The sequence below is a fragment of the Oncorhynchus masou genome, chromosome 32 (genome assembly GCF_036934945.1).
Source record: "Oncorhynchus masou masou isolate Uvic2021 chromosome 32, UVic_Omas_1.1, whole genome shotgun sequence".
NCBI lineage: Eukaryota > Metazoa > Chordata > Actinopteri > Salmoniformes > Salmonidae > Oncorhynchus > Oncorhynchus masou.
In genome coordinates this window covers 10,043,763-10,066,746 of record NC_088243.1, presented here as the reverse complement: position 1 = coordinate 10,066,746, position 22,984 = coordinate 10,043,763, and the positions used below count along the sequence as shown (strand labels likewise).

The following is a 22,984-nucleotide window of genomic DNA, read 5'->3' as shown; positions in this document are numbered from 1 at the left end:
ATTAGAATAGAGTTGAGCCTGTGACCAGCCCATTAGAATAGAGTTGAGCCTGTGACCAGCCCATTAGAATAGAGTTGAGCCTGTGACCAGCCCATTAGAATAGAGTTGAGCCTGTGACCAGCCCATTAGAATAGAGTTGAGCCTGTGACCAGCCCATTAGAATAGAGTTGAGCCTGTGACCAGCCCATTAGAATAGAGTTGAGCCTGTGACCAGCCCATTAGAATAGAGTTGAGCCTGTGACCAGCCCATTAGAATAGAGTTGAGCCTGTGACCAGCCCATTAGAATAGAGTTGAGCCTGTGACCAGCCCATTAGAATAGAGTTGAGCCTGTGACCAGCCCATTAGAATAGAGTTGAGCCTGTGACCAGCCCATTAGAATAGAGTTGAGCCTGTGACCAGCCCATTAGAATAGAGTTGAGCCTGTGACCAGCCCATTAGAATAGAGTTGAGCCTGTGACCAGCCCATTAGAATAGAGTTGAGCCTGTGACCAGCCCATTAGAATAGAGTTGAGCCTGTGACCAGCCCATTAGAATAGAGTTGAGCCTGTGACCAGCCCATTAGAATAGAGTTGAGCCTGTGACCAGCCCATTAGAATAGAGTTGAGCCTGTGACCAGCCCATTAGAATAGAGTTGAGCCTGTGACCAGCCCATTAGAATAGAGTTGAGCCTGTGACCAGCCCATTAGAATGGAGTTGAGCCTGTGACCAGCCCATTAGAATAGAAAGAGCTGTAGTAGGATGCAGAGAAAGAGCAGTCTAACCCCTGGACAGTGCTTGGTTGTCCAACAACCTCCACTAGTTTGTATAGATTTGTTAGTTTCCTGTTCAGTGTTACAGCAGCTAGCTATTTCAATCTGGCTTGATCATGCAGTGAAACAGCATGGGAACAGAGCAGAGAAATGTCACCCGTCAGTAATCATTATAATATAGTCAGTGCCAGCGGATTAAGGTGCAGTTATAACTATCGGTTTGTTCTGCACTCGACACAGCAAACCGTAGAGAGTTATGAATCTTCACAATCTATTCAGATATTCAGCTTCCCAACAGACACAGAGGCCCAAGCAAATGAGTTGTTAGAATTTAATCAATAATGATTCATCTTTCCAGTTGAATGCAGAACAATGTGGCCATAGCGAACTATTCCTCATTACTGAATCAGTAAAGAATCAGGGAGAGATGGTGGGTTCTATTCCTCATTATTGAATCAGGGAGAGATTGTAGGTTCTATTCCTCATTACTGAATCAGTAAAGAATCAGGGAGAGATGGTGGGTTCTATTCCTCATTACTGAATCAGGGAGAGATTGTAGGTTCTATTCCTCATTACTGAATCAGTAAAGAATCAGGGAGAGATGGTGGGTTCTATTCCTCATTACTGAATCAGGGAGAGATTGTAGGTTCTATTCCTCATTACTGAATCAGTAAAGAATCAGGGAGAGATGGTGGGTTCTATTCCTCATTACTGAATCAGTAAAGAATCAGGGAGAGATGGTGGGTTCAGGGAGAGAATCAGGGAGATACCCACCATCCCTAGCAGAGGGAGGGGACAGATGAAGGGGGACAGCCACAGAGACCCACCATCCCTAGCAGAGGGAGGGGACAGATGAAGGGGGACAGCCACAGAGACCCACCATCCCTAGCAGAGGGAGGGGACAGATGAAGGGGGACAGCCACAGAGACCCACCATCCCTAGCAGAGGGAGGGGACAGATGAAGGGGGACAGCCACAGAGACCCACCATCCCTATCAGAGGGAGGGGACAGATGAAGGGGGACAGCCACAGAGACCCACCATCCCTAGCAGAGGGAGGGGACAGATGAAGGGGGACAGCCACAGAGACCCACCATCCCTATCAGTAGGGAGGGGACAGATGAAGGGGGACAGCCACAGAGACCCACCATCCCTAGCAGAGGGAGGGGACAGATGAAGGGGGACAGCCACAGAGACCCACCATCCCTAGCAGAGGGAGGGGACAGATGAAGGGGGACAGCCACAGAGACCCACCATCCCTATCAGTAGGGAGGGGACAGATGAAGGGGGACAGCCACAGAGACCCACCATCCCTAGCAGAGGGAGGGGACAGATGAAGGGGGACAGCCACAGAGACCCACCATCCCTAGCAGAGGGAGGGGACAGATGAAGGGGGACAGCCACAGAGACCCACCATCCCTAGCAGAGGGAGGGGACAGATGAAGGGGGACAGCCACAGAGACCCACCATCCCTAGCAGAGGGAGGGGACAGATGAAGGGGGACAGCCACAGAGAAATCCACTAGATCCCTCAAATTCAAGTCTGGACCAGCAGGTTCCAGACCTCTTAGAGTAAGATTTGAATACTGCTACACTAGATAAACATTAGGGTCATTGCACTTATAGTAGCAGCTAATGTTTGGTGTTTCATGTAGGCCTACATTCCATGAGACTTGAAAAAAACATGCAGGGTGTGAAATTAACCTGTTTATCCACTTGTCCTTCAGACAAGGTGACAGAAAATGTTGGCTACTTAACTTATTCAAGCCTGTCTCAAAATACAACACTACCCCTTTAAGACAAAAAAAGCTCTTGTGTACGTTTTCTGCTCTTGTAGGAAGCAGTCACTCCCCTATTGCTGACAAAAAATATATATAACTGGGCTAATAACTCACTAACTAGAAAAGGACATGAACAAAATGTCCACACTTGGCTACATGCAGCTCAGCCAGCATACACCATCAGCACATCTACTCACGACCGCTCATGCTGTAAACACAGTCCAGTTCAAAGTAAATGACACAGATCCATATATATATATATATATATATATACATATACATATACATATATATATATTTTTGCCTTTACCTCCCTTATCTCACCTCATTTGCTCACATCGTATATAGACTTGTTTATACTGTATTATTAACTGTATGTTTGTTTTACTCCATGTGTAACTCTGTGTCGTTGTATGTGTCGAACTGCTTTGCTTTATCTTGGCCAGGTCGCAATTGTAAATGAGAACTTGTTCTCAACTTGCCTACCTGGTTTAATAAAGGTGGAAAAAAATGTTAAAAAAATAAAAATAAAAATATGGCAATGGTCAATTTGCATATAGGCCTGCTGCAGCTCTGATTGGTTATGCCACACCAGTCTGTGTAGAGTACGGGCTGAGTCGGGCATGTCAATGCAATAGAATCCTACTCCGATGTGTTCTGCCTACAATAAAATCTCTTGCATAGTTTGTTTTGTTTCGGTATGTTGCATTGAACATGGCTAATATTGCTTTGATTTGATCACAATTGCCACAGTAAACGGAAACATTAACAGGGAAAACTCACCATCAAGATCACTTTGATTCAAAATGCAAGCAGAGATCTACCTCTCTGATTTGTTTTTTTTACATTACTTTAAAAATGCTTATGCAATATTAACTAATTCAAAACAGTAGTGTAGCAATGAGGTTTGTGCAGTAAAGCTACAGGCCCAATACATTATCACTGCATATTGGCTTTGCTTGAATTGCATTGATGTTTGGGCCATTTAAAAAAATATATATTTATATTTCAACATTTGAGGTATGCTATATGATCACATAGGGATCCATTGTTGTATTACTTGTGAGGCACATCTGCGTGAGCATACATTTACATAAATAGCCTTTTATTTGTATTTTTCTGGTCTGATGTTGCCTGTATCTGATGGTCAGTCTCAGCGGAGGGAGAGAGCAGCAGACCGAGGGTCCGTCTCTCAACATCCCTCCACTCTCCCTTTCCTCCGCTGACAGAGACCAACAAGGGACAGCGTCTTCCAGACGATGGCAAAACTCAAGTCACACTGCATTATGTCGGACTCATGCACAAATTTATGTTGTTACTCCTATGAACAGAGGAAGTGAAATATTCCTTGATATTAAAAAAAGACCCAAGCTGCTAATAATAACAACACAAGTCTATAGAGACACTTTCCTTCTCATTCATTACGGCTGCAGTGTTGGTTGTAGTGCTGAGTGGAAGTAGGGGGAATGTGCATTTGAATAGCCTATTAAAGTGTTGATTACAAAGTGTTGACAGTGCTGAGTAAGAAAGTAAACATAAACTCACTAATAAAAACAGCAGCTCTTTGCTGTGTTCGTTGACAGTCTCTCTCTAGTCGTGGTTTTAAAAGTTTTGAAATCTCACAGTATCAACTTTACTGTAGCTTTCTTTTACGCCTGCTATGTTACTGCAGACACGGTCATTTGAGCCATCCGATTGGTCAGCAGTAGGCCTATAGTGCACTTGATTTGCTCTCTGGGCCTTGCTGGAAGGCAGAGTTTGTACCTTCAGACACATGAAATGGTTCAAAATGGCAACAGTTGCCCTACCCGGCATGTAGAGCAGCTGAATGAGTTGTGTTTACAGAAATGTTTGGCGATTGACTAGGAATGCCTTGGAGATCGACTGGTTGGTGACCACAGCTCTAGAAACTTGAGTTCAATCTCGTAGACTGACCTACCCATAAATAAATGAAGCTCGATCTCGTAGACTGACTTACCCATAAATAAATGAAGCTCGATCTCGTAGACTGACATACCCTTAAATAAATGAAGCTCGATCTCGTAGACTGACCTACCCTTAAATAAATGAAGCTCGATCTCGTAGACTGACCTACCCTTAAATAAATGAAGCTCGATCTCGTAGACTGACCTACCCATAAATAAATGAAGCTCGATCACGTAGACTGACCTACCCATAAATAAATGAAGCTCGATCTCGTAGACTGACCTACCGTTAAATAAATTAAGCTCGGTCTTGTAGACTGACCTACCATAAAAAAAATTAATAGAAAAAGAGCCCCTGTATGGGACTCTACAGATATCAATATGGGCAATATGCTCTTGCCTTTGTGTGTGTGTGTGTGTCTAGTGCTCACTGTTGACTGGAGTTGTGTGTGTTGTCAGTGTGTGTGCTTGTTTTGAGTGTATAATATATGTGATTCTCTCTCTCTCTGTTCTCTCTGTTCTCTCTCTGTTCTCTCTGTTCTCTCTCTCTGTTCTCTCTGTTCTCTCTGTTCTCTCTCTGTTCTCTCTGTTCTCTCTGTTCTCTCTCTGTTCTCTCTGTTCTCTCTGTTCTCTCTCTGTTCTCTCTGTTCTCTCTCTCTGATCTCTCATTTCTCCCTCAGGGTGTGCTGACCTAAACAGTCTGGAGTCTATGAGTCCCGAGGAGAGGAAGAGACAGGGTTACATCCACGAGCTCCTCCAGACAGAGGAGAGATATGTAGAGGACTTACAGATAGTCATGGAGGTAGCTAAACACACACACACACACACACACACACACACACGTGTTGATGTACTCTACTGTACTCTGTGTGTTCAGGTGTTCCATAAGCCCATGTCTGAGTCTGGCCGTCTGACGGAAGCAGAGATGGTCATGATCTTTGTCAACTGGAAGGAGCTCATCGCCTGCAACACCAAACTGCTGAAGTACGTACAGTAGTACAGAGTGTGAGTTTGGGGGGTGAGGGGGGTCATCATGTATACAGTAGTACAGGGTGTGAGTTTAGGGGGGGGGGTTCATCTTGTATACAGTAGTACAGGGTGAAAGTTTAGGGGGTGAGGGGGGTCATGTATACAGTAGTACAGGGTGTGAGTTTAGGTGAGGGGGGTCATCATGTATACAGTAGTACAGGGTGTAAGTTTAGGGGGGTCATCATGTATACAGTAGTACAGAGTGTGAGTTTAGGGGTGAGGGGGTCATCATGTATACAGTAGTACAGGGTGTAAGTTTAGGGGGGGTCATCATGTATACAGTAGTACAGGGTGTGAGTTTAGGGGGTGAGGGGGGTCATCATGTATACAGTAGTACAGGGTGTAAGTTTAGGGGGTGAGGGGGGTCATCATGTATACAGTAGTACAGGGTGTGAGTTTAGGGGGTGAGGGGGTCATCATGTATACAGTAGTACAGGGTGTGAGTTTAGGGGGGGGTCATCATGTATACAGTAGTATACAGGGTGTGAGTTTAGGAGGGGGGGGGGTCATCATGTATACAGTAGTACAGGGTGTGAGTTTAGGGGGGGGTCATCGTGTATATAGTAGTACAGGGTGTGAGTTTAGGGGAGGTGTCATCATGTATACAGTATGTTTATTTTTGGCCCAGGCGGTAAGAACATTTGTGTGTGTGTGTGTGTGTGTGTAGGGCCCTGCAGGTACGTAAGAAGACGGGGGGCGTCAACATGCCTGTCCAGGTTATAGGGGACATCTTGGCGTCAGAGCTGCCTCACCTCCAGCCTTACATCCAGTTCTGCTCCTGTCAACTCAACGGAGCGACCCTGCTACAGAGTAGGACTGAAAACCAACAGGACTTTAAAGACTTCCTCAAGGTGAGTGAAAAGACAGGGGGGGGTACAGGGGAGAGTAGAGAGAGGGGGAGGACAGGGGAGAGTAGAGAGAAGTGGGGTACAGGGGAGAGTAGAGAGAGGGGGAGGACAGGGGAGAGTAGAGAGAAGTGGGGTACAGGGGAGAGTAGAGAGAGGGGGAGGACAGGGGAGAGTAGAGAGAAGGGGAATATAGGGGAGAGTAGAGAGGGGGAAGGACAGGGGAGAGTAGAGAGAGGGGGAGGACAGGGGAGAGTAGAGAGAGGGGGAGAGTAGAGAGAAGGGGAGGACAGGGGAGAGTAGAGAGAAGGGGGATATAGGGGAGAGTAGAGAGAGGGGGAGGACAGGGGAGAGTAGAGAGAAGGGGAGGACAGGGGAGAGTAGAGAGAGGGGGAGGACGGGAGATTAGAGAGAAGGGGGGGGACAGGGGAGAGTAGAGAGGGGGGAGGACAGGGAGAGTAGAGAGAAGGGGAGGACAGGGAAGAGTAGAGAGAAGGGGGGTATAGGGGAGAGTAGAGAGAGGGGAGGACAGTAGAGAGGGGGGAGGACAGGGGAGAGTAGAGAGAGGGGGAGGACGGGAGATTAGAGAGAAGGGGGGGACAGGGGAGAGTAGAGAGAGGGGGAGGACAGGGGAGAGTAGAGAGAGGGGGAGGACAGGGGAGAGTAGAGTAAAGGGGGTACAGGGGAGAGTAGAGAGGGGGGAGGACAGGGGAGAGAGGGGGAGGACAGGGGAGAGAGGGGGAGGACAGGGGAGAGAAGGGGAGAGTGGGGGAGGATAGGGGGAGAGGGGGAGGACAGGGGAGAGTAGAGAGAAGTGGGGTACAGGGGAGAGTAGAGAGAGGGGGAGGACAGGGGAGAGTAGAGAGAAGGGGAATATAGGGGAGAGTAGAGAGAGGGGAAGGACAGGGGAGAGTAGAGAGAGGGGGAGGACAGGGGAGAGTAGAGAGGGGGAGAGTAGAGAGAAGGGGAGGACAGGGGAGAGTAGAGAGAAGGGGGTATAGGGGAGAGTAGAGAGAGGGGAGGACAGGGGAGAGTAGAGAGAAGGGGAGGACAGGGGAGAGTAGAGAGAGGGGGAGGACGGGAGATTAGAGAGAAGGGGGGGACAGGGGAGAGTAGAGAGAGGGGGAGGACAGGGGAGAGTAGAGAGAAGGGGAGGACAGGGAAGAGTAGAGAGAAGGGGGGTATAGGGGAGAGTAGAGAGAGGGGGAGGACAGTAGAGAGAGGGGGAGGACAGGGGAGAGTAGAGAGAGGGGGAGGACGGGAGATTAGAGAGAAGGGGGGGACAGGGGAGAGTAGAGAGAGGGGGAGGACAGGGGAGAGTAGAGAGAGGGGGAGGACAGGGGAGAGTAGAGTAAAGGGGGTACAGGGGAGAGTAGAGAGAGGGGGAGGACAGGGGAGAGAGGGGGAGGACAGGGGAGAGAGGGGGAGGACAGGGGAGAGAGGGGGAGGACGGGAGAGTGGGGGAGGATAGGGGAGAGAGGGGGAGGACAGGGGAGAGTAGAGAGGGGGGAGGACAGGGGAGAGTAGAGAGAGGGGGAGGACAGGGGAGAGTAGAGATAAGGGGGTACAGGGGAGAGTAGAGAGAGGGGGAGGACAGGGGGAGAGAGGGGGAGGACAGGGGAGAGAAGGGGAGAGTGGGGGAGGATAGGGGAGAGAGGGGGAGGACAGGGGAGAGTAGAGAGAGGGGGAGGACAGGGGAGAGTAGAGAGAGGGGGAGGACAGGGGAGAGTAGAGAGAGGGGGAGGACAGGGGAGAGTAGAGAGAGGGGGAGGACAGGGGAGAGTAGAGATAAGGGGGTACAGGGGAGAGTAGAGAGAGGGGGGAGGACAGGGGAGAGAGGGGGAGGATAGGGGAGGACAGGGGAGAGAAGGGGAGAGTGGGGGAGGATAGGGGAGGACAGGGTAGAGAGGGGAGGACAGGGAACACATATAAATAGAATGAAGAGAGGAAGAATAGGTCAGGAGAATATGCAGTGAGAGAAAGAGGAGGAAAGCGATGAATGAACGTCATGTATTTTCCTGATACACACCAACCTGCCGAGTTGTGCTGATTTATGCATGAAAAGTTATACGTTCATATTGAACAATGTGTTTCCTCCTTCAGAAAATCGCCACGGACTACCGCTGTAAAGGCATGCCCTTATCCAGCTTCCTGTTGAAGCCCATGCAGAGGATCACACGCTACCCTCTACACATCAAGAACGTAAGAGAGAGTAAACGTGTTACTGTATGAACATGTCATTCAGCAGAAGCTCTTATCCAAAGTTACGTACAGTAGAGAGTGAATCCAACCCACAGCCCTGCCATGCTCGACCCACTGAGCCACGTGGATATATGTATCTATAGTACCTGGGTGTGTATTGGTATTGTGGGTCTATTTCTCTATAGTACCTGGGTGTGTATTGGTATTGTGGGTCTATTTCTCTATAGTACCTGGGTGTGTATTGGTATTGTGGGTCTATTTCTCTATAGTACCTGGGTGTGTATTGGTATTGTGGGTCTATTTCTCTATAGTACCTGGGTGTGTATTGGTATTGTGGGTCTATTTCTCTATAGTACCTGGGTGTGTATTGGTATTGTGGGTCTATTTCTCTATAGTACCTGGGTGTGTATTGGTATTGTGGGTCTATTTATCTATAGTACCTGGGTGTGTATTGGTATTGTTGGTCTATTTATCTATAGTACCTGGGTGTGTATTGGTATTGTGGGTCTATTTATCTATAGTACCTGGGTGTGTATTGGTATTGTGGGTCTATTTATCTATAGTACCTGGGTGTGTATTGGTATTGTGGGTCTATTTATCTATAGTACCTGGGTGTGTATTGGTATTGTTGGTCTATTTCTCTATAGTACCTGGGTGTGTATTGGTATTGTGGGTCTATTTATCTATAGTACCTGGGTGTGTATTGGTATTGTGGGTCTATTTATCTATAGTACCTGGGTGTGTATTGGTATTGTGGGTCTATTTATCTATAGTGCCTGGGTGTGTATTGGTATTGTGGGTCTATTTATCTATAGTACCTGGGTGTGTATTGGTATTGTGGGTCTATTTATCTATAGTACCTGGGTGTGTATTGTGTCGGGAGTGTTTCCTAGCCACCGTGCTTCTGTATTCTTGTGTCGGGAGTTTTTCCTAGCCACTGTGCTTCTGCATTCTTTTGTTGGGAGTTTTCCTAGCCACCATGCTGCTGCATTGCTTTGCTGTGGGGTGTTAGGCTGGGTTGTGTAATGCACTTTGACATCTGCCGATTTTTAAAATGGGGCTTTATAAAACACATTTGATTGATTTTCAGATCCTGGAGAGTACCAAGGAGGAGCATGCAGACTGCGGGCCCCTGAGAGAGGCTCTGGAGCGGGCTGAGGAGCTGTGTACTCAGGTCAACGAGGGGGTCAGGGAGAAGGAGAACTGTGACAGGCTGGAGTGGATACAGTCACACGTACAGTGTGAGGGAGTCACAGAGGTACACACACACACATATATACACACACGTACAGTGTGAGGGAGTCACAGAGGTACACACTCACATGTAGTCTCACACACACACACACACACACACACACACACACACACACACACACACACACACACACACACACACACACACACACACACACACACGTACAGTGTGAGGGAGTCACAGAGGTACACACTCACATGTAGTCACACACACACACACACACATTGTACACATATACACACCGTATATATTCAGACAGTATCTCACTCACTCATACACACACACACCATATACACAGATAATATCTCACTCACACACACACACACACACACACACACACACACACACACACACACACACACACACACACACACACACACACACACACACACACACACACACACACACACACACACACACACACACACACACACACACACACACACACACACATACCTCTGTAACCTGTGTCTCCCCTGCAGAACCTGGTGTTTAACTCTCTGACTAACTGCCTGGGGCCTCGTAAGCTGCTCCACAGTGGGAAGGTGTATAAGATGAAGGGCAATAAGGAGCTGTGGGCTTTCCTTTTTAACGACTTCCTGTTGCTCACCCACGCTGCCAGACAGTTCAGCTCCTCGGGACCGGACAAACTCTTCACCAGCAAGAACAACACACAGCTTAAGATGTACAAACCGGTGAGAGAGACATATACACACACACACACACACACCACGGACATGCTGACATACACACACACACACCACAGACATGCTGACACACACACACACACCACAGACATGCTGACATACACACACACACCACGGACATGCTGACAAACACACACACACACCACGGACATGCTGACATACACACACACACACCACGGACATGCTGACATACACACACACACACACCACGGACATGCTGACATACACACACACACACACCACGGACATGCTGACATACACACACACACCACAGACATGCTGACACACACACACACCACGGACATGCTGACACACACACACACACCACGGACATGCTGACATACACACACACACCACGGACATGCTGACACACACACACACACCACGGACATGCTGACACACACACACACACACCACAGACATGCTGACACACACACACACACACACCACAGACATGCTGACACACACACACACACACAGACATGCGTTAGTTCCAAGTGGTTGATTTTGGCAAGATACAGAAACGACACTTCCTGTTGGAAAAGCATCTCTCATCGGTGCCCATTTAAATGAAATGCATCCCTGTCTCCATCACATTTACATTTACATTTAAGTCATTTAGCAGACGCTCTTATCCAGAGCGACTTACAAATTGGTGAATTCACCTTCTGACATCCAGTGGAACAGCCACTTTAATGGTCATGTCTTGTATTGTGGCAGAAAAAAACCCAAAACATTCTTAGTCACCCGTTGAAATATCATTCTTTACCCCAGGACACTTCAACGGGTGACTATCCAGGAGAATAAAGAAAAGGGACCACTGTTTCTGCAGCATAGAGCTGATTTATTTATTGACAGGACAAACCAACAGGCTGACCTCTCTACGTATTCGCCTTCATCAGAGCCTTGGGTAGGAAAAGGTGGGAGGCACCTGTATGACCTTTTGTTAAAGCTGAGCTGAAGCGTTTTTGGCAAAAATTTCTACCTTCTATAATGGTTATGAGAGGCTAATGAAGCCTGTGTATAATGTCACGGTTATGAGAGGCTTACGAAGCCTGTGGATAATGTCATGGTTATGAGAGGCTAATGAAGCCTGTGTATAATGTCACGGTTATGAGAGGCTTACGAAGCCTGTGTATAATGTCATGGTTATGAGAGGCTTACGAAGCCTGTGTATAATGTCAGGGTTATGAGAGGCTTATGAAGCCTGTGTATAATGTCATGGTTATGAGAGGCTTACGAAGCCTGTGTATAATGTCATGGTTATGAGAGGCTTATGAAGCCTGTGTATAATGTCATGGTTATGAGAGGCTTACGAAGCCTGTGTATAATGTCATGGTTATGAGAGGCGTATGAAGCCTGTGTATAATGTCATGGTTATGAGGGGCTAATGAAGCCTGTGTATAATGTCATGGTTATGAGAGGCTTACGAAGCCTGTGTATAATGTCATGGTTATGAGAGGCTAATGAAGCCTGTGTATAATGTCATGGTTATGAGAGGCTTACGAAGCCTGTGTATAATGTCATGGTTATGAGGGGCTAATGAAGCCTGTGTATAATGTCATGGTTATGAGAGGCTTACGAAGCCTGTGTATAATGTCATGGTTATGAGAGGCTAATGAAGCCTGTGTATAATGTCATAGTTATGAGAGGCTTACGAAGCCTGTGTATAATGTCATGGTTATGAGGGGCTTATGAAGCCTGTGTATAATGTCATGGTTATGAGAGGCTAATGAAGCCTGTGTATAATGTCATGGTTATGAGAGGCTTATGAAGCCTGTGTATAATGTCATGGTTATGAGAGGCTAATGAAGCCTGTGTATAATGTCATGGTTATGAGAGGCTTATGAAGCCTGTGTATAATGTCATGGTTATGAGAGGCGTATGAAGCCTGTGTATAATGTCATGGTTATGAGAGGCGTATGAAGCCTGTGTATAATGTCATGGTTATGAGAGGCTAATGAAGCCTGTGTATAATGTCACGGTTATGAGAGGCTTACGAAGCCTGTGTATAATGTCATGGTTATGAGAGGCGTATGAAGCCTGTGTATAATGTCATGGTTATGAGAGGCTAATGAAGCCTGTGTATAATGTCATGGTTATGAGAGGCGTATGAAGCCTGTGTATAATGTCATGGTTATGAGAGGCGTATGAAGCCTGTGTATAATGTCATGGTTATGAGAGGCTAATGAAGCCTGTGTATAATGTCATGGTTATGAGAGGCTTACGAAGCCTGTGTATAACGTCATGGTTATGAGAGGCTAATGAAGCCTGTGTATAATGTCATGGTTATGAGAGGCTTACGAAGCCTGTGTATAACGTCATGGTTATGAGAGGCTTACGAAGCCTGTGTATAATGTCATGGTTATGAGAGGCTTACGAAGCCTGTGTATAATGTCATGGTTATGAGAGGCTAATGAAGCCTGTGTATAATGTCATGGTTATGAGAGGCTTATGAAGCCTGTGTATAATGGTTATGAGAGGCTTATGAAGCCTGTGTATAATGTCATGGTTATGAGAGGCTTACGAAGCCTGTGTATAATGTCATGGTTATGAGAGGCTAATGAAGCCTGTGTATAATGTCATGGTTATGAGAGGCTTATGAAGCCTGTGTATAATGGTTATGAGAGGCTTACGAAGCCTGTGTATAATGTCATGGTTATGAGAGGCTTATGAAGCCTGTGTATAATGTCATGGTTATGAGAGGCTTACGAAGCCTGTGTATAATGTAATGGTTATGAGAGGCTTACGAAGCCTGTGTATAATGTCATGGTTATGAGAGGCTAATGAAGCCTGTGTATAACGTCATGGTTATGAGAGGCTTATGAAGCCTGTGTATAATGTCATGGTTATGAGAGGCTTACGAAGCCTGTGTATAATGTCATGGTTATGAGAGGCTAATGAAGCCTGTGTATAATGTCATGGTTATGAGAGGCTTATGAAGCCTGTGTATAATGGTTATGAGAGGCTTACGAAGCCTGTGTATAATGTCATGGTTATGAGAGGCTTATGAAGCCTGTGTATAATGTCATGGTTATGAGGGGCTTATGAAGCCTGTGTATAATGTCATGGTTATGAGAGGCGTATGAAGCCTGTGTATAATGTCATGGTTATGAGAGGCTTATGAAGCCTGTGTATAATGTCATGGTTATGAGAGGCTTATGAAGCCTGTGTATAATGTCATGGTTATGAGAGGCTTATGAAGCCTGTGTATAATGTCATGGTTATGAGAGGCTTATGAAGCCTGTGTATAATGTCATGGTTGTGAGAGGCTAATGAAGCCTGTGTATAATGTCATGGTTGTGAGGGGCTTATGAAGCCTGTGTATAATGTCATGGTTATGAGGGGCTTATGAAGCCTGTGTATAATGTCATGGTTGTGAGGGGCTTATGAAGCCTGTGTATAATGTCATGGTTATGAGGGGCTTATGAAGCCTGTGTATAATGTCATGGTTATGAGAGGCTAATGAAGTGCGTTGTTTCCTCCTGTAGCCGGTGTTCCTCAACGAGATTCTAGTGAAGCTGCCCGACTCCTCCAGTGAAGAGCCCTTCTTCCACATCTCCAACATAGACAGAGTCTACAGCCTCAAAACAGAGAACATCAACGAGAGGTGTACACACACACACACAAATGCAGTTACACATGCCACACACACTTCTATGTAGGCAGTCACACATTCCGTTGTCCTTGCTCACGGTGTGTTGTCCGTTCTGCAGGACGGCCTGGGTCCAGAAGATCAAGGCTGCGTGTGAGGACTTCTTCCAGATGGACAAGAAGAAGAGAGCAAAGGCCTACCAAGGTAGGCCTCCACACACACACACACACACACACACCAATAGTAAAATCAGTAGTTCTAGTAATAGTCTGACTCCTCCCCCTGGCTATTTGGACCCCCCCCTGGCTATTTGGACTCCTCCCCCTGGGCATTCGGACTCCTCCCCCTGGGCATTCGGACTCCTCCCCCTTGGCATTCGGACTCCTCCCCCTGGGTATTCTCACCCCTCCTCCTCTGTATTCTCACCCCTCTGTATTCTCACCCCTCCTCTTGTGTATTCTGACTCCTCCTCCTGTGTATTCTGACTCCTCCTCCTATGTATTCTCACCTCTCCTCCTCGGTATTCTCACCCCTCCTCCTCGGTATTCTCACCCCTCCTCCTCGGTATTCTCACCCCTCCTCCTCGGTATTCTCACCCCTCCTCCTCGGTATTCTCACCCCTCCTCCTCGGTATTCTCACCCCTCCTCCTTGGCATTCTCACCCCTCCTCCTCGGTATTCTCACCCCTCCTCCTGTGTATTCTCACCCCTCCTCCTTGGTATTCTCACCCCTCCTCCTTGGTATTCTCACCCCTCCTCCTCGGTATTCTCACCCCTCCTCCTCGGTATTCTCACCCCTCCTCCTCGGTATTCTCACCCCTCCTCCTGTGTATTCTCACCCCTCCTCCTTGGTATTCTCACCCCTCCTCCTGTGTATTCTCACCCCTCCTCCTTGGTATTCTCACCCCTCCTCCTCGGTATTCTCGTCCCTCCTCCTGTGTATTCTCGTCCCTCCTCCTGTGTATTCTCGTCCCTCCTCCTCGGTATTCTCACCCCTCCTCCTCGGTATTCTCACCCCTCCTCCTCGGTATTCTCACCCCTCCTCCTCGGTATTCTCACCCCTCCTCCTCGGTATTCTCACCCCTCCTCCTCGGTATTCTCACCCCTCCTCCTCTGTATTCTGACTCCTCCTCCTGTGTATTCTCACCCCTCCTCCTCGGTATTCTCACCCCTCCTCCTCGGTATTCTCACCCCTCCTCCTCGGTATTCTCTCCCCTCCTCCTCGGTATTCTCACCCCTCCTCCTCGGTATTCTCACCCCTCCTCCTCGGTATTCTCACCCCTCCTCCTCGGTATTCTCTCCCCTCCTCCTCGGTATTCTCTCCCCTCCTCCTCGGTATTCTCACCCCTCCTCCTCGGTATTCTCACCCCTCCTCCTCTGTATTCTCACCCCTCCTCCTCTGTATTCTCACCCCTCCTCCTCGGTATTCTCACCCCTCCTCCTCGGTATTCTCACCCCTCCTCCTCTGTATTCTGACCCCTCCTCCACTGTATTCTGACTCCTCCTCCTGTGTATTCTGTGTGTCTCCAGCTCGTTCTCTGAAGGCCAGTGGAATCGGCTGTCTGTTAGTCACCGTCCTGGGGGCCACTGAACTGAAGTCCAGCAAACCCAACGGTCAGGCTTATGCACATCATGCAGTACATGGTTTACCCACACAGCACACATGAACTAGTACCATCTAACCACACCATGAATGTTGTCATGGTAACACTGTAACTCTTGTACAGACTGTTCATCTTTTGATCACTGGTATGTAATAACACCCTTCTCCTTTCACCTCCTCCTCCTTGTCCTCCCCCTCATCCTCCCCTCCAACCATCTTCCTCTCCTCCCTCCTCCTCTCTCCTCCTAGGTAAGAGTAACCCTTACTGTGAGGTGACCATGGGAGCTCAGAACTACACCTCCAAGACTCTGAGTGACACAGTCAACCCCAAGTGGAACTTTAACTGTCAGTTCAACATCAGAGACCTGTACCAGGAAGTGCTCTGCATCACCATCTTCCAGAGGGAGCAGTTCTCCCCTGACGGTTAGCACACTCACTCACTCACACAGTCAGTCACACAGTCACACAGTCACACACTCACTCACACAGTCACACAGTCACACACTCACTCACACAGTCACACAGTCACACAGTCACACAGTCACTCACTCACTCAGTCACACAGTCACACAGTCACACACACTCACTCACTCACTCACACAGTCACACAGTCACTCAGTCACACACTCACACACTCACACACTCACTCACTCACTCACTCACACAGTCACTCACTCACTCAGTCACACAGTCACACAGTCACTCACACAGTCACACAGTCACACAGTCACTCACTCACACAGTCACTCACACAGTCACTCACTCACGCACACACACAGTCACACACACAGTCACACACACAGTCAGTCACACAGTCACACAGTCACACACTCACTCACTCACTCACTCACTCACACAGTCACTCACTCACTCACTCAGTCACACAGTCACACAGTCACTCACTCACACAGTCACACACACAGTCAGTCACACAGTCAGTCACACAGTCACACACACTCACTCACTCACTCACTCACACGGTCACTCACACAGTCACACAGTCACACAGTCACTCACTCACTCATTCACTCACTCACTCTCACACACACACACACACACACACAGTCACTCACTCACTCACACAGTCACTCACTCACACAGTTACTCACTCACACAGTCACACAGTCACACACTCACTCACTCACACACACACTCACACACACACACACACACACACACACACAGTCACACAGACACACAGACACACAGACACACACACACACACACACACACAAACACACACACACACAGTCTTGTACAGCTAACCTTGTGGGGGGGGACACAATTCAGTCCCTTTCAAAATCCTATTTTCCCTAACCCCTAACCTGTACTCTTACCCTAACCCAAAAACATAACCTTAAACCTAACCCTAGGTCCTAACCCTTGACGTGATTCTAACCCCAACACTTATAAACCCCCTAGAAACCCCCCTGATTCTAACCATAAACCCCCTAGAAATAACACTTGACCTCGTGGGGACTAACAAAATGTCCCCAGTTGGTCAAATTTGAGTTTGTTTTTTGGGGTAATGTGTCAGACGGCTAACTAGTCTCTCAGACGGCTAACTAGTCTCTCAGACGGCTAACTAGTCTCTCAGACGGCTAACTAGTCTCTCAGACGGCTAACTAGTCTCTCAGACGGCTAACTTGTTTCTCCTCTCGGCCGTGACCCAGACTTCCTGGGTCGTACGGAGGTACCCGTGGCAACCATAAAGGAGGAGTTGGAGAACAAGGGGCTAGTGACACGCCGTTTGCCACTCCATGAGGTCCCCACTGGAGAGGTGTGGGTCTGCCTCGACCTGCAGCTCTTCCAAAACAGTGCATCTAAACAAGGACATCCTGGCCAACACTGGGCGCCCAAATAAGGACATCCTGGCCAACACTGGATGCCCAAATAAGGACATTTGGCCAACACTGGACGCCAAAATAAGGACATTTGGCCAACACTGGACACCCAAATAAGGCCTTCTTGACCTGCAGCCACATGGGGAGTGACTTGTTATATAATGTATCTAACTGCTGGTCTTGGGTCAGATACCTATTAATCCTGCTAATGGTTAAGGTTGGGATCTGGGGTTGGGCTGGGGCTAACTTTTACCTGGAGCTGCAATGGTGATGGGGAACCCTCCCTCCTCGTCTGAGGTCAGACCATTCTTAGCAATGATCTGAGGACAGTTTAGTCTTTTAGGAAAGTTTAAACACACACACTGGTGGTGACCAAGGTTGGGTTAGTGTAAAGCTGATCCTAGATCTGTAGTGGTTCTACTTGTATCAGCACTAACACTGATGGCCTGCCTATGCTCTCCTCTGCTACGGACTGGCTCCTCATTCTGCCAAGTTATTATTTTGTGAACTCAACCCAGGCCAATGTTGGACAAAACTATTTATTTAGGATCGTCGTCTTAACTCTATATTTGTTCAAGCTAAGATGTTGTTTGGGAAGGTAAATACTAGGTGAAATGGGGAGGGGGGTTAGGAAAGTGTTTCCTGCCATGAAGGGCCTCACGTCCAGCGATAAACTATCTCAGGACTTGTTTTCCCTGCTGGGCGTTTTATCTTACTGCATCATAACCAGCTGCTTTTCTTTTATCTCAGTCTGGTGGCACAGATCTCCTAATTAACGGCAGTTTTAAAACCAACTCTCTTTCTTTGCAGTATAAATGTTCTGTCGACCTTAAGGAGATCTTGTTCTTTAGTTGTGGTGTAGTTGCCTCAGAAACACTCTAAAAGGAAAACGGGTCTTTAGTTTTACTCCAATCCTCCTATTCATAAAGAGGTTTAGACTAGGACTGCAGGAACATGTGCGTTTCCGTTTCGCTTTTTAAATCATAGTGAATAAGATGATATGGACAGAGGGGACCTGATCCTAGATCAGCACGAGCCTGGTCCCAGGTCTGTTTGTGTTTTTGCCTACTCCAATGTCATTGTCAAGTCAGACTTCATGTTCTGCATGACGACTCCATAAGGAGTTGGCCAGAGAGCAGTAACAGACTGGCACCCAGGCTAGATCCGCACTGCTACTCTGAGACACAGTGAATATGGACCCAGCACCCTCCAGTGGCTCTATAACCACTAGCTCCACCCAGGGGTGTGGTCACGGAAGCCTCCAGTGGCTCTATAACCACTAGCTCCACCCAGGGGTGTGGTCACGGAAGCCTCCAGTGGCTCTATAATCACTAGCTCCACCCAGGGGTGTGGTCACAGAAGCCTCCAGTGGCTCTATAACCACTAGCTCCACCCAGGGGTGTGGTCACAGAAGCCTCCAGTGGCTCTATAACCACTAGCTCCACCCAGGGGTGTGGTCACAGAAGCCTCCAGTGGCTCTATAACAACTAGCTCCACCCAGGGGTGTGGTCACGGAAGCCTCCAATGGCTCTATAACCACTAGCTCCACCCAGGGGTGTGGTCACGGAAGCCTCCAGTGGCTCTATAACCACTAGCTCCACCCAGGGGTGTGGTCACGGAAGCCTCCAGTGGCTCTATAATCACTAGCTCCATCCAGGGGTGTGGTCACAGAAGCCTCCAGTGGCTCTATAACCACTAGCTCCACCCAGGGGTGTGGTCACAGAAGCCTCCAGTGGCTCTATAACCACTAGCTCCACCCAGGGGTGTGGTCACAGAAGCCTCCAGTGGCTCTATAACAACTAGCTCCACCCAGGGGTGTGGTCACGGAAGCCTCCAATGGCTCTATAACCACTAGCTCCACCCAGGGGTGTGGTCACGGAAGCCTCCAGTGGCTCTATAACCACAAGCTCCACCCAGGGGTGTGGTCACAGAAGCATCCAGAGGCTCTATAACCACTAGCTCCACCCAGGGGTGTGGTCACAGAACCCTTCAGTGGCTCTATAACCACTTGCTCCACCCAGGGGTGTAGTCACAGAACCCTCCAGTGGCTCTATAACCACTAGCTCCACCCAGGGGTGTGGTCACAGAACCCTCCAGTGGCTCTATAACCACTAGCTCCACCCAGGGGTGTGGTCACGGAAGCCTCCAGTGGCTCTATAACCACTAGCTCCACCCAGGGGTGTGGTCACAGAAGCCTCCAGAGGCTCTATAACCACTAGCTCCACCCAGGGGTGTGGTCACAGAACCCTTCAGTGGCTCTATAACCACTTGCTCCACCCAGGGGTGTAGTCACAGAACCCTCCAGTGGCTCTATAACCACTAGCTCCACCCAGGGGTGTGGTCACAGAACCCTCCAGTGGCTCTATAACCACTAGCTCCACCCAGGGGTGTGGTCACAGAACCCTTCAGTGGCTCTATAACCACTTGCTCCACCCAGGGGTGTAGTCACAGAACCCTCCAGTGGCTCTATAACCACTAGCTCCACCCAGGGGTGTGGTCACAGAACCCTCCAGTGGCTCTATAACCACTAGCTCCACCCAGGGGTGTGGTCACAGATGACTGGTGAGCCAGAGTGGCTCTTATTTGTTTTCACCTATGTGACTATAACTATGCAGAGGCTTTAATCAGCCTTTCATCACAGCATTGTAATCAGTGTCTGAATAGTCTCTTTCATATTTTACCACATGAACAAAGAAAGGATCGTGAGAATGGTCTTTGAAGGATAAGAGTCCATTGAACTAATATATGTAAAACATTTATTTTTAATTATAATCATTAAAAATGTGTAAGACAGGAATGGACATGATTTAGCTGGACAGCTACATTATACTGATCTACCAGAGATTTTCCTCTTAAATCATTGTTTTAATTTAAGCTGCACAGGTCTTCTATTGGGCTGTTATTCATTTGGGGTTGAACTGTAAGTCCTGTGGTGTGTCGATTTAACTCTGTGTACTGATTTACTGTGCTAAGAGAGTGCATGACTCTGTGTACTGATTTACTGTGCTAACAGAGTGCATGACTCTGTGTACTGATTTACTGTGCTAACAGAGTGCATGACTGTGTACTGATTTACTGTGCTAACAGAGTGCATGACTCTGTGTACTGATTTACTGTGCTAACAGAGTGCATAACTCTGTGTACTGATTTACTGTGCTAAGAGTGCATGACTGTGTACTGATTTACTGTGCTAACAGAGTGCATGACTGTGTACTGATTTACTGTGCTAAGAGTGCATGACTCTGTGTACTGATTTACTGTGCTAACAGAGTGCATGACTCTGTGCACTGATTTACTGTGCTAACAGAGTGCATAACTCTGTGTACTGATTTACTGTGCTAAGAGTGCATGACTGTGTACTGATTTACTGTGCTAACAGAGTGCATGACTCTGTGCACTGATTTACTGTGCTAACAGAGTGCATGACTGTGTACTGATTTACCGTGCTAACAAGTGCATGACTCTGTGTACTGATTTACCGTGCTAACAGAGTGCATGACTGTGTACTGATTTACTGTGCTAACAGAGTGCATCCTACTGCCTGATATGCAGCGTGTTCACAATGGGCACAGCACTCACTGATTCTGGGTTCTCTGAGGATAATAAAAGGTGTTTAAAACAAACCGGCTAAGCGTGTTTTGTTGCATAGCAGTAGTAATACCAGTAGGTTAGTTTAGTGGTTTGAGTGTAGGCCTATGACATGTTGAGGCATGTTTTTAGTCTACATTTGGGGCAATATTTCCAAAGAACCACAATGCATTAATCATCAGTATCAGCTTTGCCTCTGATCCACAGGTTGGACTACATCAGAACAGGAAGTCTGTGCCTCTGATCCACAGGTTGGACTACATCAGAACAGGAAGTCTGTGCCTCTGATGCACAGGTTGGACTACATCAGAACAGGAAGTCTGTGCCTCTGATCCACAGGTTGGACTACATCAGAACAGGAAGTCTGTGCCTCTGATGCACAGGTTGGACTACATCAGAACAGGAAGTCTGTGGGAGTGTTCACTTGTTGTAAAGGGTCTGGCCTACTGTTGGGAAAATACACTTTTTTCCACACAACTTATTTGATGAGCTTTTAAGGGGTTGAGAGAAACCGTTAATCCCTGGTGTTGATTTGGGTATGAGAAATGTAAAGCATTAATCCTTGTGTATTAGTAGGATGAGCTGTTTGAGAGCGGCAACATGAACCTGTTTTGGCGTTTTTCTCTGCCTCCTATGACGTGCCACATGCCAAATCATAAGGAACAATGTGTTGTTACACAATATAAAATAATAATCAACATTGACAGATTAGGAGAATACATTGCAAAAAGGATACAATACCCTCCCGAAAAGAAATAAATGCTAACCCATATACTGCTGCCATAATGTACACTACGATCATAACTTAAACTGTTGAACTCTATAATGAAAGCAGCCCACCAATTCAAATGTCTTTAACTCATGTTTATACAATCCCTTTCATTCTTAAAAAAAATCCCATCACATTGCTCTGTTTACATTATTTCAACACCGTTACAGTGGTTTCTTACATTGTTTTAAGTGGCGCAAAGGGACTGCGACTGGGAGAGCGATGGGAAGACCCGATTCTTAAACCCTTTCTGAGTTGACCTTTTATGTAAAACAAGGTTTTCGAACATTTCACCGACGTTGCGTCGCTCGACAGTCCCCTGATTTAACGTGCAAAGCGTTGCCTGACAGCCTCAATGGACGAGAGGGGCTAAAGGAGGGGGGTCTTTTGATGCCGTGCATCATCCATTATTCAGGTGTGGTGACTCCTCTGTGTCCCCGCTGGTGACTCCTCTGTCCTCGCTCCAGACCACACGCACATGCAGACAAAAACACACACAGGCACGCATCAGTTCTCCGGCTACAAAAACAACAGCTGTCTGATTAGCACCACAAATGTATAAAGTTCTACCTTCACATTATGCTGCGGGCTCTTGGGTAATGATTCCCTCCAAGGACAAGTGTTTATATGCATATGAGCTACTTTAATATCTGTTGTTCCTGGAACATTTGGAAGTGTCTCGCTTTGAATTCTTCTATAAAAAGGTGCGCTGGGTACTTTTCAAATAAGTACAGGAAATAATTCGGACCCCGTGACGTTTTCCACATTTTTGTTAGGTTAAAGGTTATTGTAAAATTGATAACATTTTGCTTTGTCACTATGGGGTATTGTGTGTAGATTTGATGAGGGGGAGAAAAAACAAACTTTAAATATTTTTTTTTACTAAATTAATTCAAATTAAAAAAATGATATTACATTTACATAAGTATTCCCTTTACTCAGTACTTTGAAGCATATTTGGCGTTTACAGCCTCGAGACTTCTTGGGTATGACGCTACAACCTTTGCACACCTGTATTTGGGGAGTTTCTCCCATTCTTCTCTGCAGATCCTCTCGAGCTCTGTCAGGTTGGATGGGGAGCGTTGCTGCACAGCT

At 47.4% G+C, this 22,984-nt stretch overlaps 1 protein-coding gene across 5 annotated transcripts in view; it reads left to right on the top strand.

Annotated features, from left to right (window-relative positions):
- Positions 1 to 21,155, top strand: part of LOC135525533 (intersectin-2-like) — an 82,892-nt gene extending 61,737 nt beyond the window's left edge. For 2 of the 5 annotated variants that reach the window (XM_064953205.1, XM_064953204.1), the window contains 10 exons: positions 5,134 to 5,437; positions 6,150 to 6,333; positions 8,431 to 8,529; positions 9,620 to 9,787; positions 10,267 to 10,479; positions 13,983 to 14,101; positions 14,208 to 14,290; positions 15,616 to 15,699; positions 15,938 to 16,111; positions 17,362 to 21,155. In XM_064953205.1, the coding sequence (XP_064809277.1) occupies positions 5,134 to 5,437; positions 6,150 to 6,333; positions 8,431 to 8,529; positions 9,620 to 9,787; positions 10,267 to 10,479; positions 13,983 to 14,101; positions 14,208 to 14,290; positions 15,616 to 15,699; positions 15,938 to 16,111; positions 17,362 to 17,552 (1,619 nt within the window). In that variant the 3' untranslated portion in view covers positions 17,553 to 21,155. Of the gene's footprint in view, positions 1 to 5,133; positions 5,438 to 6,149; positions 6,334 to 8,430; positions 8,530 to 9,619; positions 9,788 to 10,266; positions 10,480 to 11,265; positions 11,406 to 13,982; positions 14,102 to 14,207; positions 14,291 to 15,615; positions 15,700 to 15,937; positions 16,112 to 17,361 lie in introns of those variants that run through there. The other 3 variants (XM_064953206.1, XM_064953207.1, XM_064953208.1) reach the window with 3 other exon arrangements.
- The last annotated feature ends 1,829 nt before the right edge of the window (positions 21,156 to 22,984 follow it).